Source organism: Hyperoodon ampullatus (assembly GCF_949752795.1).
Source record: "Hyperoodon ampullatus genome assembly, chromosome: 6".
Taxonomy (NCBI): Eukaryota; Metazoa; Chordata; class Mammalia; order Artiodactyla; family Ziphiidae; genus Hyperoodon; species Hyperoodon ampullatus.
Window position 1 is genome coordinate 35861231 of NC_136919.1, and position 21320 is coordinate 35882550.

Sequence of the window (21320 nt, forward strand, 5' to 3'; positions counted from 1 at the left end):
TGGATTAAAGGTGTTTGTTTTTGTTTTTAATAAAAGGGAAAGGAATAAATGACTAACAGCCAGTAGCCACACTAAATTACTACCAGCTGTTCTGCAGCTAGGCTCAAGAGGTAAGCATTCTTTCTACAATCAGGCAGCTTTTTTATATTAGATTGGCTGCATGTTTTAGAAGAGAGACAACATTTTATTGGCTTTTCCAGATAATGGAAAAGATACTACAAATATTGATGGCTGTTGGAAGTTTTTGAAATTTTTAAAAATCTAGTTTTGAGATAAAAGCACTTGTTTATAATCGGAGGCTCTTGGACCCCTTCCCTGCTCCCCACTCTCACCCCCGCAAAAATGAAAATGTGACTGGAGAAGTTTCTGTACGAAACACATGGAAGCCTAGTGAATCATCCTTTGATTCTCTTAATATTCTTGAAAAGACTGAGCACCCTTAAATGACCTTCATTTTTTTTTTTCCCTCACTTGTCCTTGAAATAGAAGCCTAACTAAGCTTAGTATCTCTTCCCAAGTCCTATGGCTGGGTTCTCTTTGGCTCTGGTTGATCTCCATGGTATTGAATCCTCTCTTTTGCATCTTAAATTGGGGGCTCTTTCATATACATAACCTTGGCCTTTTCATGTTTCAACAGGTTTCCCTGCTCAGCTGCTATTAGATTCTGCCTTTACCCATTCCAAATTATATACCTTTTTCTCTGTAAGAATTTCCTCCTGTCTCTTCCATCTGTTCTCTCCAGAAAATGTGGGGCCCCTTGTTAAAAAATTATTAAGTGTTTCAAGATGATAACAGCAGAACACTAAATTAAGCATGGGGCCCTTCTGAGTGTGGGATGCTGTGTGACCACGTGAAGCCAGTGGGTCTGTAAGAATCACAGCTCCACCACCCTCTTCCTGTTCAACCTCCACTTCTTGCTTTCTTGATGCAAAGTCCTTGGGTGGCCAACAGAGGGAAATTCTGACCTATGATACTGCCTGGGCTAATGAGGCCATGGTTGACTCAGCTTGAAAGGAAGAATTCAGTTCCTGGAGACATTTAATATTTTCTTACTCTCCTTCTCCAAATCTGCCTGTTAATGCAGGACCTGGCCTCCTAGCAGAAGCAGGGAACTTTTCAGAAACTTAGAGATTAGAAGAATGAAAATTATCTGTTACAAACCTTGAGATGAAAATGTACTAACTTTTGTTTCTTTTCCCCTTTAATTTGATTTCCTGTGGAACCTTCCTTTCCTGTTACTAGAATGGAGGTAAGATATTATTGTTATACCAATGTTTTGTTTCGCTTTGTTTGACATGCCATTTATTGAGTATTTATTATTCGTTGAGTACTGTAATCTTTCAGAAAACTTTCTAATTTCTAATCCTTTTAATACTCTCACAAAATGATGATGAAGGTGAAGATAGGCAACATCTGTTGAATACTTACTATGTATCAGGCACTGTGCTAAGAGCTTTACATGCATTTAAAAAATTTATCCTCAGGACATGAAATAGGTGCTAGTATTACCCCTATTGTACAGAAAAGAAACAAAGAGACATATTTTGAACTGGAGAGTATACATGACTTACACAGTTAGTATATGATAGGCTTGGAAAAGAGACACAGAACTGACTCCCAAACCCTCCCTCATAGCTTTATCCTGCAGATAAGAAAGTAACACCATGTAATATAACACTGTGAAACTTACAGCATTTTATTTGCATAAAATTGCCTTTCATAAAAACTCTATGATGTGTAAAATTTCATCTAATTTTACAAATGATGAAACTGAGATTTAGAATGGTTAATTACTAATAATAATAGCAGTTAAGTTTTGCAGGACATTTTTGAGTATCACTGTTCTCATATTAATGTTTCAGCAACTTTATGGGGCAAAAACTATCATCCCTCTTTCTTTATATGAGGAACCTGAGGCACAAGAGTTGTCCAGACCACATAGCTAACTACAAAGCCTCAATCTGAGCTCAGACAGACAGACTCAGGAACACAGATTCATACCTATGATGCTAACCCAGGTAGCACAACAACTGAGCAGGACCTGCAACTCAAGCCATTGAATCTAATTCTATGAAATGAAATAATTCATTGCATAAGAAAATTTAGTTTGTTCTCAATCTTTTTCCCAATTCATATAGCTTTGATGCATTTGTTTACCTAATAAATAGGTATTGAGAAAGAGTCCTGACCTGAAGGATTCTACAGAGAAGCTGAATATCCACTGAAGGGATATACAACATAAACACGGGAAAAGGTAAATTAAAATGCAGGCCAACCACAGAAGAGATGCCATCTTTCATTCATACACCTCTTTCATTCAGCACACCTGTCTTCTCTGTGCATCTTTAAAATACTCACTCTATTCCTGGCACTATATTGGAAAGTGGTAAAACAAAACAAATTGTACATATTCCCTGCACCCAAGGAATTTACATTTTACTAGGGGACCGACACACACACACACACACACACACACATTAGTTACAAGGCAACATAATAATGGAATCATGCACAAATTCTAAGGGCTCAAGAACAGAAATAAATCATTCACATGCAACTAAATGCAAATGAAAATAATTTAAACTGATTATAGTCAAATAAATGCTAACTAATGAAAATTCCATACCATTTTTCACTTGTGATAACACAAGCACTTTTGGTTTTCTGCAAAGGGCTAGATAGCAAGTATATGGCTTTGTGGGCCATATGGTCTCTGTTGCAACTGCTCAGCTCTGCTACTGCAACACAAAAGGAGCCATAGACAATTTGTAAATGGATGAACCTGGCTCTGTTCCAATAAAATTTTACTTCTGGCCACCAAAATTTGAATTTCATATAATTTTCACTTCTCCTTTTGATTTTTTTCAACCATCTAAAAATGTAAACACCATCCTTAGCTCACAGGTGGTATAAAAATAGGCAGTAGGCCAAATTTGACTTGTGGGTTCTATTTGCTGATCCCTGTCATAGAGAATGAATCATATACAAAGACACTAGGCATGAAAGGATAAAAAGAATTCCAGTTTTCTTTGGAAGTTTAGAGTGGCGTAGGGCCCTGGCCATCACATTTGTTGGGAAAGTACAATGGGAGCCTGGCAGTTGCTGTATAAGGAAGAAGATGTGTCGCTATCAAAGAAGAGGTCCCGTTCTCACATGTGCCAGCCCTAGGGAGGGCAGGAAAAGAAGGTGTGGAGTTTCCGCTGGGGTAGTGGGGTTGTCCCAACCAACCATGCCATGGCTGGTCATCTGGATGTGCCCTTGGACAACATATTGTATTATGTGTTCAAAGGGAAGAGATGTTGCCCTCCTAGAAACTGGAAGATCACATTTTAAAACAGTGGACCCTTGAACAATTCAGGGGTTAGGGGCACCAACCAGCATGCCCTATAACCTTAGAGTTGGCTCTCTGTCTATGTGATTCCTCCATATCCACGTTCTGCATCCTTGGATTCAACCAATTATGGATGGGATCGTGTAGGACTGTAGTATTTATTGAAAAAAAACTGTGCATAAGTGGACCCATACAATTCAAACCCATGTTGTTCAAGGGTCAGCTGTACTCTACTGAATGTGATTCATACATGTTAAAGCAGAGAGAAAATAAAAGCAAAAGGTGTAGTGAGAATCCTTTAAATAATCCATCTGACCAAGGAGAGTTGTCTGCTATAAAATAAGTTAGAAGGGGGACTTGGGATCAAATATCAGTTGTTGCCTCCAAAAAGAGAAACTGTTCAGAAAGAGAGGTCAGCCAGGTTTAGTCTGTCAGGAGACAAGAGAGGGACTGGCTCCATGTGCAATATTAACTAGAATTTTTGGAGGTAGTCCAGCAGATCATTCCAAAACAACCAGCATTCTGTGAACAGATTCCTGTGACCTCTGCCCCACTGTTCAAATGAGCAACAGGACCAGCTGCCTCTGCTGTTGCTCCATCCACAGTCCCAAGATCTGCATGTGGAGAAATACGACTTCAGTTGGACAGAAAGGGCAGTCATCACTTGCAAAAGACAGAAGACACCAATGGAAATTTTTTGCATTCATCTTGTTCCCTGGGTTTTGCCGTGACCTCCTTAAATTTTTTAAGTGATAGGGTTAGAAGGATGAGGGAAAAAATGGCCCCATTGGCCTCCATATCTTGCCTCTGAAATTTGACCACTGCAAAAACTTTGAGGTTTATAAGTCAGCAAAACAGGGGAGGAAATTGTTCCAACTCTGACTGAAACTGTGACTGGGCAGTCTCTTTATGTATGTATTATGTATGTGTGTGTATAATATATATATATATATATATATATATATATATATATATATGTATATAGTAAAAGGGAAACTAAAATACAGGCCACCCGCAGAAGACATGCCATCTTTCATTCGCACACTGTTCAGCACATGTGTCCTCCCTGTGTGTTTTTAAACCACTCACTCTATTCCTGTATATATATATTTGGTACTATATATCCCTTACCTTGTGGGGCTAATCCAAGCAAAGATATACTACCAAAGCTAAGTCTTTAATGCTTCCAGAACATCACAGAGACAGAGAAAATGAATAAGAACCATATATTTTGTATCTGTTTTTTCCCAGCATGCAAAGGGTTTTCACAGGCTAGTTATCTTCAAGCTGGTAGGAAGACAAATCAAAATTAAAACCAAGATCTCATTTCTATTCAAAACCTATTCTGCTTTTTCTTTTTATTTTTTTCTTTTGCATTATATAGCTAATGTTCAAAAATCACTGAGGACTCCGTACTATTAATTCACATTGAGGTTGTTCTAAAGATTTTTCCAGGGGTTTTTAAAAGAGAAGCAGCAGAAACTCAGAAAAAAAGAATTGTTTTTTTTGTTTGTTTTTTTTAAGAATGGGTTCTTAATTGATTATTAATAATCCTTATCTCTGAGGCTATTTTCATTTTTTCTTTTGTGTAATTTTTCTTAGTTTCCAATGTTTTCTTTTAAATGTTTTTTGCGTATGTAATTAAAGAAAAAATCATGAATTTTTTAAATTAAAAATATTCATGGAAAAATAAAGAAGTGTCATTCAATAGTTAACACATGACCGTGCAACATGGATGAATAATTCTCAGCTCAGAGACTCTAGGAGAAATATTCAACTTTTACATGATATAGTTTTTTATAAATGTATGTATTTATTATTTATATTTGGCTGTGTTGGGTCTTCATTGCTGCGCGGGCTTTCTCTAGTTGCGGCGAGTGGGGGTTACTCTTCGTTGCGGTGCGCGGGCTTCTCATTGCCGCGGCTTCTCTCATTGCAGAGCATGGGCTCTAGGCACACGGGCTTCAGTAGTTGTGGCACACGGGCTCAGTAGTTGTGGCTCACGGGTTCTAGAGCACAGTCTCAGTAATTGTGGTGCATGGGCTTAGTTGCTCTGCGGCATGTGGGATCTTCCCGGACCAGGGCTTGAATCCCTGTCCCCTGCACTGGCAGGTGGATTCTTAACCACTGCGCCACCAGGGAAGTCCCTATAGTTTTTTTCTAAGTGAAAAGAGTCACACCTGCTCTTATCCATCCTCTCTTTTTATGGAAGGATTATCAATATGTGTGACCATTTTGTAAGCCAGTTTGGGGTATTTCTAATTGTTAGGTATTATTATTCAGTTTCTTAAAGCACAGTATATCCTTGCTTCTCTAGAACTTTCTTAGTGTCAGCATACCCTGAATTCCCTCAGAGGTTGAGTCATGAGCTATTTATCTGGGTGTTTTCTCAACCCTATAGGGCCCAAGTTTTCATGGGAGTTTTGCGTTTTCTTATTCAAGGCATTCATTTAAAAAATCCCCAATGAATTACAGGTAATGCAATAAAATTCATGTTGACTAATTAGTAGAATGCTAGTATGAATTAGAGAATGATTCTATGTTACAAAACATCATTTTAAAATATAGTATTTCATGGAAGTTCATTGTTTTACCTGAATGAGTTGTATCTCATTTAATAGATTTGCTTCAAAGACCAGTCAATGATGTTTCTAATCAACTTTTCAAATTCAAATGGGGTCTGTTAGCAACTTAAACAATCCCCACAAATTCCAATTTGTTTAATTTTCTTTCCTTGAAATCCTTTATATAAAGATAATGAAATGCTAAATTCCAACAGATGTACAAATCTAAATGAGAGTGCAACTTGAATTTGCTGTCAGTGTTAATAAGATATCTGATGGAAGGCATAAGGATATATTGAGACCACTACAGTGCCTGCACATAGTAAGTGCTCAATAAATATCTGTCAGGTGAGTATAGGAGCTATTATAATTCCCAGCATTGCATTAAGGAAGCAGTGGATATGTGGAGGGAGTACCAGCTGCGTTTTCCATTTTTCTTATTGTCCTCTTCAATTGTTATAGCAGATAAGCTTTTAATCTTACTGCTGTGCTAACACTTATATTACCCATGAACACACAATAACCTGGATTCAGGATAATTACTTACATCACTTTACAGATTAGGACATTGTCAGAGACCAGATGACTCTCCCCAAGACATGTGGTGAGAAAATAGCAAAAGTGAAGATGCTACTTAGCTCCTCTGAGAGCCATAGCCAATGCTTTCTCCTCCCTGTGTGGCTTTCTTCTTATTCTTTAATGGAATGCCGGGAAGATGTGTGAGTGAGAGGATCTGATTTTGGAAGATGTGCCACAGAATTCAAATCCTTAACTATCATAACGTTTAAATAAACTATGTTCATCAAGCTGCAAGCTCTGTGGATCAGAGCAATTACTACGTTCAGTCACGTATTAATCATGATGATGAATATATTTTTTAGATGTATTTACTTGCTATGTACGCTTATATGTAACAAATGTGGAGTCAAATTTTATTTATGATGGAAACAATAAAAATTCTCCCATCCATTCTGGCCTTGAGCGTTTCCAAAGCTTTCCACATCCATTATCACATTCGATCCTCTTCATAGCCCTCCGGAGTAGCTAGAGGTAATATAATTGCTGCTGGAAATGAAGACAATATTCAGATGGAACGTTTCAACCAATTTGCTGGTGCAATCTTCTATTTCTGTGATGCAGATGTGGAAATGGAAAACAAACAAAAAGGCAGATGGAATGCTAAGAAATAGCATGTGATCAGGAATGTTTTTCACTGCTTCTTTCAGTAAACCACAGAAAGATAACAAAGGCTACTGCGCCGAGTACAGAGGGGAGGTATGTAATGCTGTCCTGGCAAAAGATGCTCTTGTTTTCTTCAACAACTCCTACATAGACCCTGAGGAGGCCCAAGAACTACTGGTCCACACTGCCTGGAATGAACTGAAAGCAGTGAGCCCATTCTGCCGGCCGGCTGCTGAAGCTTTGCTGTGTAACCACATCTTCCAAGAATGTAACCCTGGGGTGGCACCTACTCCTATACCCATTTGCAGGTAAAATTTACAAAATAAATAAATGGCGAAATTCTGTTTGTCTGTCTGCCAACAGGAAAAGTTTTCAAAAGAGGAAGTTGTTAGGTGTAACAGTAAAGGCAAAAGCTGGCTTTTGTCCAAAATATAAGGTAATTAATTGGACAAAATTCCTACCATGTGAATCACTGGTGATACCCTATTATACAAGGGCTCTAAGTTAGAAAATGTCATAAAAGGTATAATGTTCTATTGCATTTGTTATTGTTCACATTATTATCATATTCATAAACATCCCTGCTTTCTAGGAAATAAAAAACAAAATCCCAAACTAATATGGACCTCATTAGTAAGCCAAGATAGAGAAAATAAAGACTACATATCAAGCATTTCAGCATTATTTGCCAATAAATATGAGATCTTGGTGAGCATGTCAGACTATTAAAATACATTCCACCCAATATTCTAATTTAAGTACTGACACTCTTGTGTCATGGTGGGTGGAAGGAGTAGAAACAGTTATAAAACAGATATTTCTTTAAAACCCCCTACTCTTTAAACACTGAAATTTATAAACCCACTTTCAATAGAATTATCTTTGCCTTTATTTACTTCTTGTGTAGAAAAGACAGGAATCAATGTAGCTTTTGAGCTAAATGGAACAAAGTTCAAATACTGTTTTGTACTGCTTTCTAGATGCACTGACATATGACCTCAGCTAAACTTCAGCTTCCTCGTCTGCAATAGAGCTGAGAGGATTAAAGGATAAATTGTACCCAGGGTATATATTAGAAACTGGATGGATACTGTTTGCTTTTCAAGAAAACACACGAAGGCTACCAATACAGCACATTTCCAACTGTTTTGGTAAAACCAGGAACTATTTAAATATTGAAATAGTTTTAAGGCATTCTATTCAGTATAAAAGGACTACAGAGATCATTAAAATAGAGTGCTCCATTCTTCAACTTACTGCAAATTTTGAGGGTTTGGAGACATTTTAAGACTAATACAGGGACTTCCCTGGCGGTCCAGTGGTTAAGACTTCACCTTCCAGTGCTGGGGGTGTGGGTTCGATCCCTGGTCAGGGAGCTAAGATCCCGCATGCCTCGTGGCCAAAAAACCAAAACATAAAACACAAGCAACACTGTAACAAATTCAATAAAAACTTTTAAAATGGTCCACATCAAAAAAAATCTAAAAAAAAATTACTTAAGACATATAATTTGTTGTTTCTTCACTTAAGGTTATATTTTCATCAGACCTGACATCCAAGTATCTTTTGAGGAACAATGAGAATTAAAATTGAATTGTATCTTCATATGCTAGCACAAAATACATTTATTGAGTAATTTCCCGACATTTATGCCCTAGATCAGTTTACATGCATAGGCCACAGATGTTCTTTCTCAAGATTGAAAATAATTTAACTTTTTTGTTTTTTTAGAAAAAAATCCCATTCACTGAGATTTCAAATTTATTAGAATAGCATAGTTAATTAACTCTTAAATCTGTGAGCCATTTGTAGTGTACTTAAATTTTTTTCTTAATTCCAGCTGTTATTTAAACAAGTATTTTTAAATATTTATTTATTTATTTATTTATTTATTTATTTTTGGCTGCACTGGGTCTTCGTTGCTGCCCACAGGCTTTCTCTAGTTGTGGTGAGCGGGGGCTACTCTTCGTTGTGGTGCGTGGGCTTCTCATTGTGGTGTCTTCTCTTGTTGTGGAGCATGGGCTCTAGGCATGCAGGCTTCAGTAGTTGTGGCATGCGGGCTCAGTAGTCGTGGTGCATGGGCTTAGTTGCTCCGCAGCATGTGGGATCTTGCTCGACCAGGGCTCAAACCTGTGTCCCCTGCGTTAGCAGACAGATTCTTCACCACTGTGCCACCAGGGAAGTCCCTGAGTATTTTTTTTAATCTGAAAATTGTTTCTACTTTTGTAATCCTTGTAAACAATTTATTCACATTGGGGTTGAAAAATATAGTCTAGAAATTTTCACATTTTTATACTTCATTAAGGTTTTATTTTCTCTTATATATAATCAATAATTGTTTAAAAAATTAGACATTTAAAAAGACTTGGGAATAGATTTCTTTTCATTATTTTCTTTCCTATAAGTAATATAAAAAGAATGGATAATATGATTTCATCATCAGACTTGTGTCCTTTTTATTTTAAGAATTTTTCTTATAGTATATCTCTGAGTATTTTTCTATTTTTTTATGTGCTCTAGTTTCTTGTTGGGAAACATTGTTATTTGTACTTTGAATTTCTTGCTTGCTTCTCCCTCTCAGTTATCTCCTTACTCACTATTTTCATCTTTCTTTCTGCATTCAGTTAGAACTTCTAAAGTTTTCCCCTATTATTTGTTCAATATCTTGCTGTGCCATTTCTTTCTCAATGAAGATTTCACTTGTTTCAGTGAAACAAAGTTGTTTTCACTTCTTTGTGGTCTTTATTTACTTCAGTCACTACCATGTTTAACTTAACCTAGTTTTCACTCTATTTTCCATTTCATCTTGATTTTTTTTTCCCCCGTGAAAAACTCTTCTGTAGAGGCCACGCTTCAGTGCATGTCAATGAAAACAAAACAATTTTTTAAATTCTCTAACGTGTCTTTCCATGTATAATAAAAAATAATTTTCCCAAGTATTTGCTTTCTTCACATAATGTGGGCTAAAAAGTTCTTTCATATGTCCCATATTGCTTTTGCACAGTTTAACTGTAACATCTGAATGCAGAAAGATTTGCTTATATGACCCAAGGATGGGACCAGTCATAAGAAGAAGTAAGCCAAGCAATGTTTCTCCAGTTCTTCAGAGTCTCAGAAGCCTGAAAGCCCCACTGTTCCCTCTTCCTTTGCAGACATATTAAGAATCTACATTCCATTGCTGTACTCATGACTCCCATTATATCCCATCACATTAGTATGTACAGCCCTTTCATTCTGCACATGCTCAGTTGGTCCATATTGGCAAGTGGTTGCCTGGGAAAGCAGGAGTGTAGGCATGAGTAGTAAAAATATAAAATAAAATATACATGTATATATAACTACACATACACACGAATGTACACACTCACACAAAATTTCCTCCTCTTTTATACTTCATATATTGAATGAATGACATTATTATTATTATCCTTAATTTCTTTAATTATCTTAAATTTCCTCTTATTATGAATCCCAAATATCTTAATTTGGAACTAACTTGATTTTTCCTATGTAGTCTATCCTATTTCCTATAAGATAAGCTTGAACAAATATTAATCCACAAAATTCTGATTAGTCCAACTAGTCTACCTAATCTTTCTTCAGCCTTTTCACTCAGTACAACATAGAGATGAACATTACAGCTTCATATTCACACAGACCTTACTCTAGCTTTCTCAGATGAAAGCACACACAGCAATGGGATAGGACTCAGCTTCTCCAAGGGTAGGGCTGGGTAAGGACTCCCAAGCCCTCCTATAACCTTTCAGGAAGGTGATACTATTCTGTTTTAGGGAACAAAGCACACAGAGACACGGACTGTGTTCCTCAGGCCCTGCCCATTAGCTCTGAGATTACAGAAAAACCTCCCAGGCTGGAAACTGCTTGACAATGATCTTTTAAAGCTCTGCGTACCTTGTTTCTGTACCTTTGTAGTTACTTTAATATGAAGTTAAGAGAAAACATATCTGGGATTCCTAATCCATTACCTTTTGAACTTGAACGTTCTTTTCCCCAGTAGCATTAGTGATATTTTAAAAACAAAACAAGACAGCATATCATCTCATGGGATAATATACTATATATTTCATAACTTCTCACATTATTTACAATAAAAGGATCTTTACAAAAACACTTTTGCCAGAACAAACAGTGTACTATGATGATGTTTTGAAAATATGGGATTTAGGCTCCACCACCAATTTGGCTTCAACGTGCTATGATTCATCAAATTTTGTTCTCCCTAAATTATTTTAGAGAATACTGCCTGGCAGTAAAGGAGCTCTTCTGTGCAAAAGAATGGCTAGCAGTGGAAGAAAAGACCCACAGGGGACTCTACAGATCTGGGATACATCTGCTCTCCATGCCGGACTGCAACAAACTCCCCAGCATGCACTGGGACCCCATGGCCTGTACCAGACTGCCATATTTAGGTAACAGAGTTCTCTCGAGACTTTGGAGGTTCAGAGAAATTTACTATTTTGAGGAAACTAAGGTGTGAATTTAAATCTCCTAATATTTCTAGGCATTTCCAATATTTTTTGAGTTCTGCCTTCCTTCCATATCTAATAACAGAATCCTATTGCTATCCTAATTGCACCGGTTAGCATAAGGATTTACTCCATTTGTTCTAAAAGAAATTAAAGAGCACTTTTCGCTGCTGCTTGAGATCTTACTTTACTTCATAAGCAGATCTTATGAGAGCTCATAACATTTTATTGAATGTGCAGAGAAATGGCTAAGAAACAGTTCATATTTTGTCAGAGGAGTGGAATAAAGGCATAAAGTCCTCTTTCTTACCCAAGGAAGCAGATTTTTCAGCATGCAAAAATAAGCCATATGTTTGCAAATGCTGATCTCACAAAACAAAGCTGAATGGCTGCATGTTGCTTTAATGAACTTCATCTGTAAGGAACTATGTGGTGAGCCCTAACAGCTGTTTTAATTTCAAAGATGCAATCCTTTCACATTCGAATGCGAAGAATGTTTTCCCATTGTATATTAAAAAGCTGAAAGAGAACTTGCATTTCTTAGCACTCTCTCACAGAACACAGGAGCTATCTGGATGTTCACTTAAAACAAATTTTTATCCTTTCCCCTTCAGATTATAAAAAAGAAAACCTAACAAGTAAGTAATTTTGTTTGTGCCCTTGAAACGTTATGTGTATGTAACTGGATTCATGCATGCGTATTTACACCCATATTTCATGATGTCCAGAATGGGATGTGCGGTCCCTCTCAAAGTCTTTTCACTATACTCACCCAGGGTAGAATATGAAGGAAGATCATCAGAGAGCCCAGTTTATAGCCTCTAATTAGGCCATGGAGAGCACCATATTTAGTGAATGATGCAAATCCCATCTCCTACGTCAAGGTTACTAAGTTGCTTTATCCCTTCTATGGCTATAAAATAAGCCAATTTAAAATATCACCTTTTGATTTTGCATTCATGATTTTTGTATCATCCAATAGTATAAAGTTTACAGGGTCAAATCAAATGGTTTTAAAAGGGTCCTCTCAAAATCTCTAGGAAAGAATTCAAGAAGGTTGCTTGAAAAGGGGTGTCCTAGAAACTAATGTGTATCAGGTGGTACATTAAGCCTACCAGAATGCAGAAATCTTCAGAATGAAATTAGAAATTTTTTTCATGTCGACTAACTTCCTCTGATTTTCATGTTCAAGGCTCAAATCATATTCATTTCTTGGGCTAGATATTCCAGGCCTAATTGTTTCTGCACTTGGCTAAATGCCAGGACTTGATTTTACCAGCTTACTTAAAGGACTAAGACTTAAAATATTGAAAGAAAGAATGCTGCTGGTCACAACTGAATCACTCAGAGCTAGGAAACAAGAACAGCTTTGGAAAACCCTAAAAATCTATTATTCTGGAAGCCTGTCAAATTGTCATTCCCAACTTGAAAGAATGAAAAAGAAATGTTTCAATTCTTTGTCACAGAAGCAACCAAAGTTAACTTTGATTGGACTTTTAATTGATGACTGTGATGTTTGTTATCCTTTGATTGTTTACTCATTCATCCATTCAAGCATTCATTGAGGGTTTACTGTATGAAAGGTGCTGACCTTCCATCCTAGATTAGACAGAAATAAGACACACAAAAGCATCCAGATTTCTGCCTTCTACACTGATTATAAGAAATTGCGAGCAGCACAGATTAGCTAAATCATTTTATGAAATCTTTGCTATATGTAAGAAGATGAACTCCAGATGTCATAAACTGATCATTTCATCTGACCATATGGTGAGGAATGTCTAAAAATATGTTCTCTAAGTTAAATACAATTATCAAAGAAATTGGCTTTAGCTCTTCAGGTAGGTTGATCGTTGAACAGAGAAGTCATCCTTATTAGGTAGACTGTCTCATATTCTGTGGGAGTGTGTAAAGCCCTCACATATTTCTTGGAGAGTCTCTTGAATTCTGAGTAAACTCTAAAGGATATTACCAGTTCACTTTGAAGGGTGATGGAAGATTTTTTTGAATCATTAGTTTATCTTTTGGATATTTCCCTCTTGCTTCCCTTCTCCCTGTCTTTTAATGATTGCTCCTACTTTCATATTAGCATTAAGTTTAGCTCTCCAATTTAAGCCCCCCTCCCCACTCATCTTGGATTGATTTTTTTTTTTTTTTTTTTTTTTTTTTTTTTGCGGTATGCGGGCCTCTCGCTGTTGTGGCCTCTCCCGTTGCGGAGCACAGGCTCCGGACGCGCAGGCTCAGCGGCCATGGCTCACAGGCCCAGCCGCTCCGCGGCATGTGGGATCCTCCCAGACCGGGGCACGAACCCGTGTCCCCTGCATCGGCAGGCAGACTCTCAACCACTGCGCCACCAGGGAAGCCCTTGGATTGATTTTTTAAATCTTCGAGTGACTCAGTCCACAGAAACTCAGAGCAGCTTTCAAACCATCACAGCAGAGCCTGGGAAGTCTGTTACATCCACCACTGCTGTGATGCTTGATGAGAAATGCTGTCATGGGTCCTGCACGAATGTTTTACTGCTGTGCTAATATTCTCCTAGTTCCAGGTGCCTGCTTGAGTCACAGGGGTAACCAAACTTGGTCTCCACAGGCTTCAAAACCACTTGCTTAGCCACTGGTGCTCAGGGCATAATCACTGCTTCCATGCCTAGACTAAGAAGTCATATGTAGGCATCCCTTATAATCTCTGCTTTTACATGTCCTATTTCAAATGGCTTCAGGCATCCCTGCAATGAAAGTTTTCCTTTGACTCTGTGATGTGTTATAATAATATAGTTCCTTCTATGAAATCTTTTACTATACTGCAGTCAATTTCTGATATTTCATTTAGGATCTTTTAAATCTATGCTCTATAATCTGCACTTTTCTTTTGTGCTAACACTGTCAGGTTGTGATATTAGTATTATAATAACTTGCTAGAACAATCTGAAAGATTTTTCTCTTACTGGAATATATTATAAAACTGTGAAAATTGTATCTCTTCCAATACTGAAAGAATGTAACCATAATTCTATAATGACTTAAATTTCTTGGTTATGGCTAGTTTCAGACATTCTAATTCTTCAAATTTGGTAATTAATGGGCTCCTACCATTTTCCTTAAGATTTTAAAAATGTAACTCCATAGTTACATATTATTTCATTTTTATTGACCTTTGAGTCTATTGTTAAAATGACTTTATCATTCCTAATTTTGTATATTTGTGCCTTTCTTTTCATTTTAAAATTAAAATGTCCCTGATTAGACTACTTTGTAAATATTTATCAGAAAAACTATTGACCTATTTTTAAATTCTATCATTTGTGTTATGTGTATTCTAACTTATTAATTTCTGCTTGTACGTGGCTGTTACTATATCACCTGTTTCCCTCTGTTTTCTGTCTATTTTGTTTCTTTTCCAAAATCTTGAATTAAACATCTAGTTCATTCACTTCATTCTTTTTATCTAATGGAAGAAGATAATGCTATGAGTTTATCACTGAACACATCTTTGGCCAAATCTCATCAACACTGCTAGGAAGTTATTTTGTCATCTGTAACTATGGCTACTTTCTACTCTTTGATTGAAAGGTTATTAAAGTGTTTCTTTTTTTAATGTCTTATTGATTTTATTTAATCTATTATTAATTGCATTTTGATCAAAGAATAGATCTGCATAATTTCTTCTTTTGAAATTTACTGAGATTCATCTTTGTGACCTGACAAAAAAGACCGTGTCTGTCAGTATCCCACAAATATTTGAAAATAAGGTTTATTCTGTCTTTTTAGGGTACAAAGTTCATTCTTCACTATTAAGACATGCTTGTTGATTATGTATTAAAATATTCTGTATCCATGTTTTTGTCTTTACTCAGTCAACTAAAAGGATTTAAAATATAATTCATAATGTTGTTTTAATAGATATACAGGGCCTCCCTGGTGGCGCAGTGGTTGAGAGTCCGCCTGCCGATGCAGGGGATACGGGTTCGTGCCCCGGTCTGGGAGGATCCCATATGCCGCGGAGCGGCTGGGCCCGTGAGCCATGGCTGCTGAGCCTGTGCGTCCGGAGCCTGTGCTCCGCAGCGGGAGAGGCCACAGCAGTGAGAGGCCCGCGTACCACAAAAAAAAAAAAAAAAAAAAAAAAAAAAAAAAAAAATAGATATACAATGGACGTTGCACCCTACAGAGGGACATTAGTATGACATCTTTTGGTTTCCAGTGGTAATACAGATTTTAACTTATTTGTATATTGCATTGACCTTTTTAATAGGAATTTGACAGGAGTTCAATTGTTAGATGAACTAACTTTCTCATTTCTGTCCTACTATTTCCATTTTCCATGTTCTTCCATTTAATTCTGTTTGTAAATCAACAATACATATGTATAAAACCTCAGCTTTAGACAATCCTGACTTCAATTTCATAAAAATATTTTATTTAATAACTTAACAATGTTCATGATTGTTGTCAGGTCATAAAAACTATGATGAGTGTAAAGACACTAGCCCAGGATTTGCATTTGTCTTGGAAAAAGTATTTCCTTTCCCTGAGTCTCATCTTTAAAATTCTATGATTCTGTAAGCTGGATTTACTTACAACTAGACTTCACTGGATCCTCACAATTGAGCTTTATAGATATATAACCAGGGAGAACCTGATACATTAAAACATAATCTTAAATTTAGTTTCCTGATTGCCTGAATACGAAAGTTGCTGCTTAAAAGTTTAAGAATGAGTGAAAATCTGTTGTTGACTTACAGCATTCCCACCAATGACGTCCTCAAAGCCGAGTGTGGACATTCCAAACGTGCCTTCCTCTTCCCTGTCCTCCTTCTCTGTCTCACCTACACACTCCATGACTGTAATAATCTCCATCATGTCCAGCTTTGCCATATTCGTGCTTCTTACCATAACCACTCTTTATTGCTGCCGAAGACGAAAACAATGGAAAAATAAGAAAAGGTGAGATTCTAGTTTAAGTGAATCACGTGTAGTAACATTTTAAAAACCTTTATGTATTTGGTATTAAAGCTGGAGATGGGAGGAGGGGTATATATAACACTGCCACTTCCTTTATGACAGCCATTGCCTTGCTTTAACAGTAAGCAGCCCCACCATGATCTTTAAAAATGTCAATGACATGTTGCATAGGATCACATGTCCTAAGGTTAGTTTTTCACAGCAGATGGAATCTAAACCACAGTTTGGAAGAATATGGCCATTCCTGCTCGCTCTCAGCCCCCTCAGCCCCACTGCCACTACTAGATTGGATAGTGACACGATTCCTGAAAAAAAGAATGTACCTTTAGGCTCCAAACCAAATTCTTCGCTGCTCTAAAATGGAAGGATCTTTGGTGAACTTAGCATAATTTGTTTCCTCCTAAACACCATGTCTCTTTAGAACCTAAGTCTGAGTACAAACCTCTCACCTGGTCCTCAGCTCACTATTGATCTTACCTGTCTTACCTGCAGAGAATCAGCGGCTGTAACCCTCACTACTCTTCCTTCTGAGCTCTTGCTAGACAGACTTCATCCCAACCCCATGTACCAGAGGATGCCACTTCTTTTGAATCCCAAATTGCTCAGCCTGGAGTATCCCAGGAATAACATTGAATATGTGAGAGATATTGGAGAGGGAGCATTTGGAAGGGTCTTTCAAGCAAGGTAAAGTTGCCCACGTTAAAAAAAAAACTACCAACTGAAATACGTTGTGTCTGAAAAGTTACCAGACATTAACTTGATTCTATATAATATGTATAATAGTTATTATCAAATTAGTTCATTCTTCACATCATTCACCTTATTTTTATTGAGTACTGTACTTTGAATCTTGATACTTTTCCCCCTCTGCTGGAAAATAGGGCTGTGTATATGGAGAGAGTCTTTATAAAGTGTTCCGCTGATAAGCAATTAGCAAAGTTTAATCATATTTTCTTTTCAGAAGAGAATTTCGTTGTACACTTTAAATAATCATTTCTCACATTGCTTTTAGTAAATACTTCTAAAATCTCTTCCATTTTCAATTGCTATAGTCTCCACTTAATGTTTACTTTGAAATAGTGTTTCAGTTTAAGAACTCAAAGCCTGACATGTATGGATATTAAGTAGATGTTCACAGAATGGCAAGATAGAAAAAGGAAAAAAAAATTACACAAAAATGTCAGCCAACAATGAGCTCAAAAAAACAAGTATGTATTAGGGCCAATGCTAGCCCAGTTAATGTCTTTGTGTGAGTTGGAATAAAATATCCTCTCTGCATGGATGTAGCTCCACAGACACACAGCTGGGCCACAGAGTGTGGACTTGGTTTTAATCACCAATTGTTACTTTGGCCTGTTGCTCTTGGGCGGGATACAACCTTACTTCTACTCATAGTGGCCCTGGTATGGAGGTTACATGATTAATGAAAATCTCACACAAATACTTATTGGGAATCAAAAAATATGCGAGGAACACTTTTAGGCTCTTTGGGGATATAAAGATGAATAAGTCATGGTCCCTGCCTTCCAGGAATTTATATTCTGGCCAGAGATTAAGGGGTTAGGATGGTAATGATAATCCCACTGGATTTGGGCACTTTTGGTTTTCTGTTATTAATAAATAATGCATTTTTCAAACAATCTATGTTGTAAATACCCCAGTGATTTTTATTCATTGGAGTCAAGGAGCTTTAAGTGTGACCTGCCATTGGCATCTTACTTTGGTTCTGTGGCTCTGGGAAAGGCTGCATGAGTGTGGGGATGTGTATACATGGGTAGTTATCATGTGACTCTGTGTAATCTTCCTGATCTTTGATTTCTTGCTAAATAAATGTATCTCTCAGGGCTCCAGGCTTACTTCCCTATGAACCTTTCACAATGGTGGCAGTGAAGATGCTCAAAGAAGAAGCCTCAGCAGATATGCAAGCAGACTTTCAGAGGGAGGCAGCCCTCATGGCAGAATTTGATAATCCTAACATTGTGAAACTCTTAGGTATGAAAATATAAGTGAAGTAATGTATTGCATCAGAAAACAGAGGCTTGCCAAGTTTTTTCTCCTTCATACTTCACTTAGGTTTTTTCTTTCATTCCTTGATCAGAGAGATGTCTCTGTTCCTCCCCATAGAATATATTCTGTATTAGGGAGTAGACTATTTCATTAAATCACCTAAATTCAAAAAACTGAAGTTTTAAAAAACTTCTCAGAGAAATATTTTGTCATTTCATTAATTCTTTTACCAATTTTGTATTTAATTTTTTAATTTTTAATTTAATTTATATAGTACATATAAATATACAGATTGCTAAAGTCCCTGGAATTAAAAACTAACATCAAAATAAACAAGCCAAGGTAATCGTATTCTCATTTCTTTTCCTTTTTGAACAGACTTCTAACTTTTGCCTGAAAAAAAAATAGTTAATGATCTATTTTTATGCTGATATGAAATTGTGACCATCTGATCTAATATTTCAAGTTGTCCATTTCCCTCTCAAATACAGCAAGATTTTAAAATTCACAAATGTCTTCCTGGCACTAAATCTAAGACTCTTTATGTTAACATTTTGTTTCTTTCTGGAATGAACATTGTACATTTACCTAAATGTTTTACTGCAGTCACCTGAATACTTCATCTAAGATCTTGGATTGTTTCTGTGCTCCTTTCCAAATTTCATACAACAGCTTCCTTATCATCCTTCTTCAGAAAGGAAGCAGAAACACAGAGCAATTGCATTACATACTCAAAGCAAACATCCACTCATAAATTCATTCACCCAATATTTACGGAGTACTTGCTCGCCAGACACACGGTAGGTGTGTGGAATTTAAAGAAGACTTAAGATATAATCTCTAGTTGAAAGGGCTAAAATGTTGGGAAGAAACCTCAGCTAAATGGATGATTATAACAGGCAGGTAGATAGGATGCAGGATTAAGGATAAAGAGTGAAGGAAGGAAAATCTGATCCTGGAAGGGTCAGGAGCTGAAGCACCCCATGAGGAGTGATAAATCAGTTGAATCTTAAAAGATAAATAGGAGATGTTCACACAAAGAAAGGGGGTCAGAATTCGACTATGAAAAACCAAGCCACCACATTTTCTGATCTGGTCATTTGTTTTCGGACAATTTTTTCCCACGTGTCACTTCAGAAACGCAACCTCTAACAGGAGGCCTTGTTTTGGTTCTAGGCGTGTGTGCAGTGGGGAAGCCGATGTGCCTGCTCTTTGAATACATGGCCTACGGGGACCTCAATGAGTTCCTCCGCAGCATGTCCCCTCACCCCGGACGCAGCCTCAGTCCCAGCGACCTGCCCCGCGGGGCGCAGGCCTCCAGCCCCGGCCCGCCGCCCCTTTCCTGTGCCGAACAGCTGTGCATCGCCAGGCAGGTGGCCGCCGGCATGGCCTACCTCTCCGAACGCAAGTTTGTCCACCGGGATTTGGCCACCAGGAACTGCCTTGTGGGTGAGAACATGGTGGTGAAAATCGCCGACTTTGGCCTCTCTAGAAACATCTACTCAGCTGACTACTACAAAGCCAACGAAAACGACGCTATCCCCATCCGCTGGATGCCCCCAGAGTCCATCTTCTATAACCGCTATACCACGGAGTCTGATGTGTGGGCCTACGGGGTGCTCCTGTGGGAGATCTTCTCCTACGGCCTGCAGCCCTACTACGGGATGGCCCACGAGGAGGTCATCTGCTACGTGCGGGACGGCAACATCCTCTCCTGCCCAGAGAACTGCCCCCTGGAACTGTACAATCTGATGCGTCTCTGTTGGAGCGAGCTGCCAGCAGACAGGCCCAGTTTCACCAGCATCCACCGAATCCTGGAACGCATGTGCGAGCGGGCGGAGGGGAGTGTGGGTGTCTGAGGTCGAAGATGGGCAGGTAGAACTCTCCAGTCTCCTCTCGGACTCTAGGAGCCTGCGGAGTCCACCACCAGAGGCCCAAGGAGACCCAGATAGGAAATAATAGTAGCAGGCATGGGTACCATGCTGTTTGTTTCTCAGAAAAAAAAAAAAAAAAAAAGGGCGGAACTCCTGGGGTGGGTGGAAAGTGGATGATGGGAAAGGCAGGGGAGGAAAAATGTCAGATAATTGGAGATAACTACTCTTCCTCATGGGGAAAGTTTGTATTATATACTGTACAGGAAAGAATGTCATCCTGTTCAGTTCCTGAATTAGCTGGCAGCAGAGTAAGACTCTGCTGTATTAAATTTTGATACAAAATGCAGCTGAGAGCTCCATTTTTAATAGAGTTCATTCCCGCCCATTAGGAAAGTAGTGCATCTTCCTGTAAGAAGTTTAGCTCAAGCACAGAAAACTACAAAGAAGGGAAAACCATTTATCATCTCCTCACCCAAAGACGGGTGTTGGTTTTTTATTCAATATTTCTTTAGTTTAACGCACACTTTTATATTTGTTTGTATTCTACAGAGTTGTGGCTTACTTTATTGATAGAAGGTTTCCAAGGAATAAAATGATAAATCAGCAAGGCTATATTCTTATTGTGATAAGAAATAAGTTCCCTTTTTCTGTCTTTGGGTTTCTTCTTTAGAAGTTTTTCCTTTGTGTGCACTTGTCATGAATTTAATCTGCTTATTTTATTCCTACATTTTCTTTTCCGAAAAAACTCTTCTGTGGCTAATTAATTTACCTTTTTCTTTGAAAGTTTTTTTGGTACTTTTTCTTTGCTCATCTTTATTTCTTCCTTTTTTCAGAACTCGGTTCTTTTTTGGTTATTTAGCTATTTTTTCTTTTTATTTCCTCCATACAACAAACACCCTGGCAGAAATAATAAC

General features: G+C 37.7%; 1 protein-coding gene across 6 annotated transcripts in view; it reads left to right on the forward strand.

Annotated features, from left to right (window-relative positions):
- The window catches only part of MUSK (muscle associated receptor tyrosine kinase), a gene marked incomplete at both ends in the record, with an annotated part of 88146 nt that extends 67755 nt beyond the window's left edge, over positions 1–20391 (forward strand). For 2 of the 6 annotated variants that reach the window (XM_079706239.1, XM_079706241.1), the window contains 7 exons: positions 7097–7385; positions 11332–11507; positions 12179–12202; positions 16306–16507; positions 17018–17209; positions 18369–18517; positions 19709–20391. In XM_079706239.1, coding sequence (XP_079562365.1) covers positions 7097–7385; positions 11332–11507; positions 12179–12202; positions 16306–16507; positions 17018–17209; positions 18369–18517; positions 19709–20391 — 1715 coding nt within the window. Of the gene's footprint in view, positions 1–1242; positions 1250–7096; positions 7386–11331; positions 11508–12178; positions 12203–16305; positions 16508–17017; positions 17210–18368; positions 18518–19708 lie in introns of all 6 variants that reach the window. The other 4 variants (XM_079706243.1, XM_079706244.1, XM_079706240.1 and 1 more) reach the window with 2 other exon arrangements.
- Between the last annotated feature and the right edge of the window lie 929 nt (positions 20392–21320).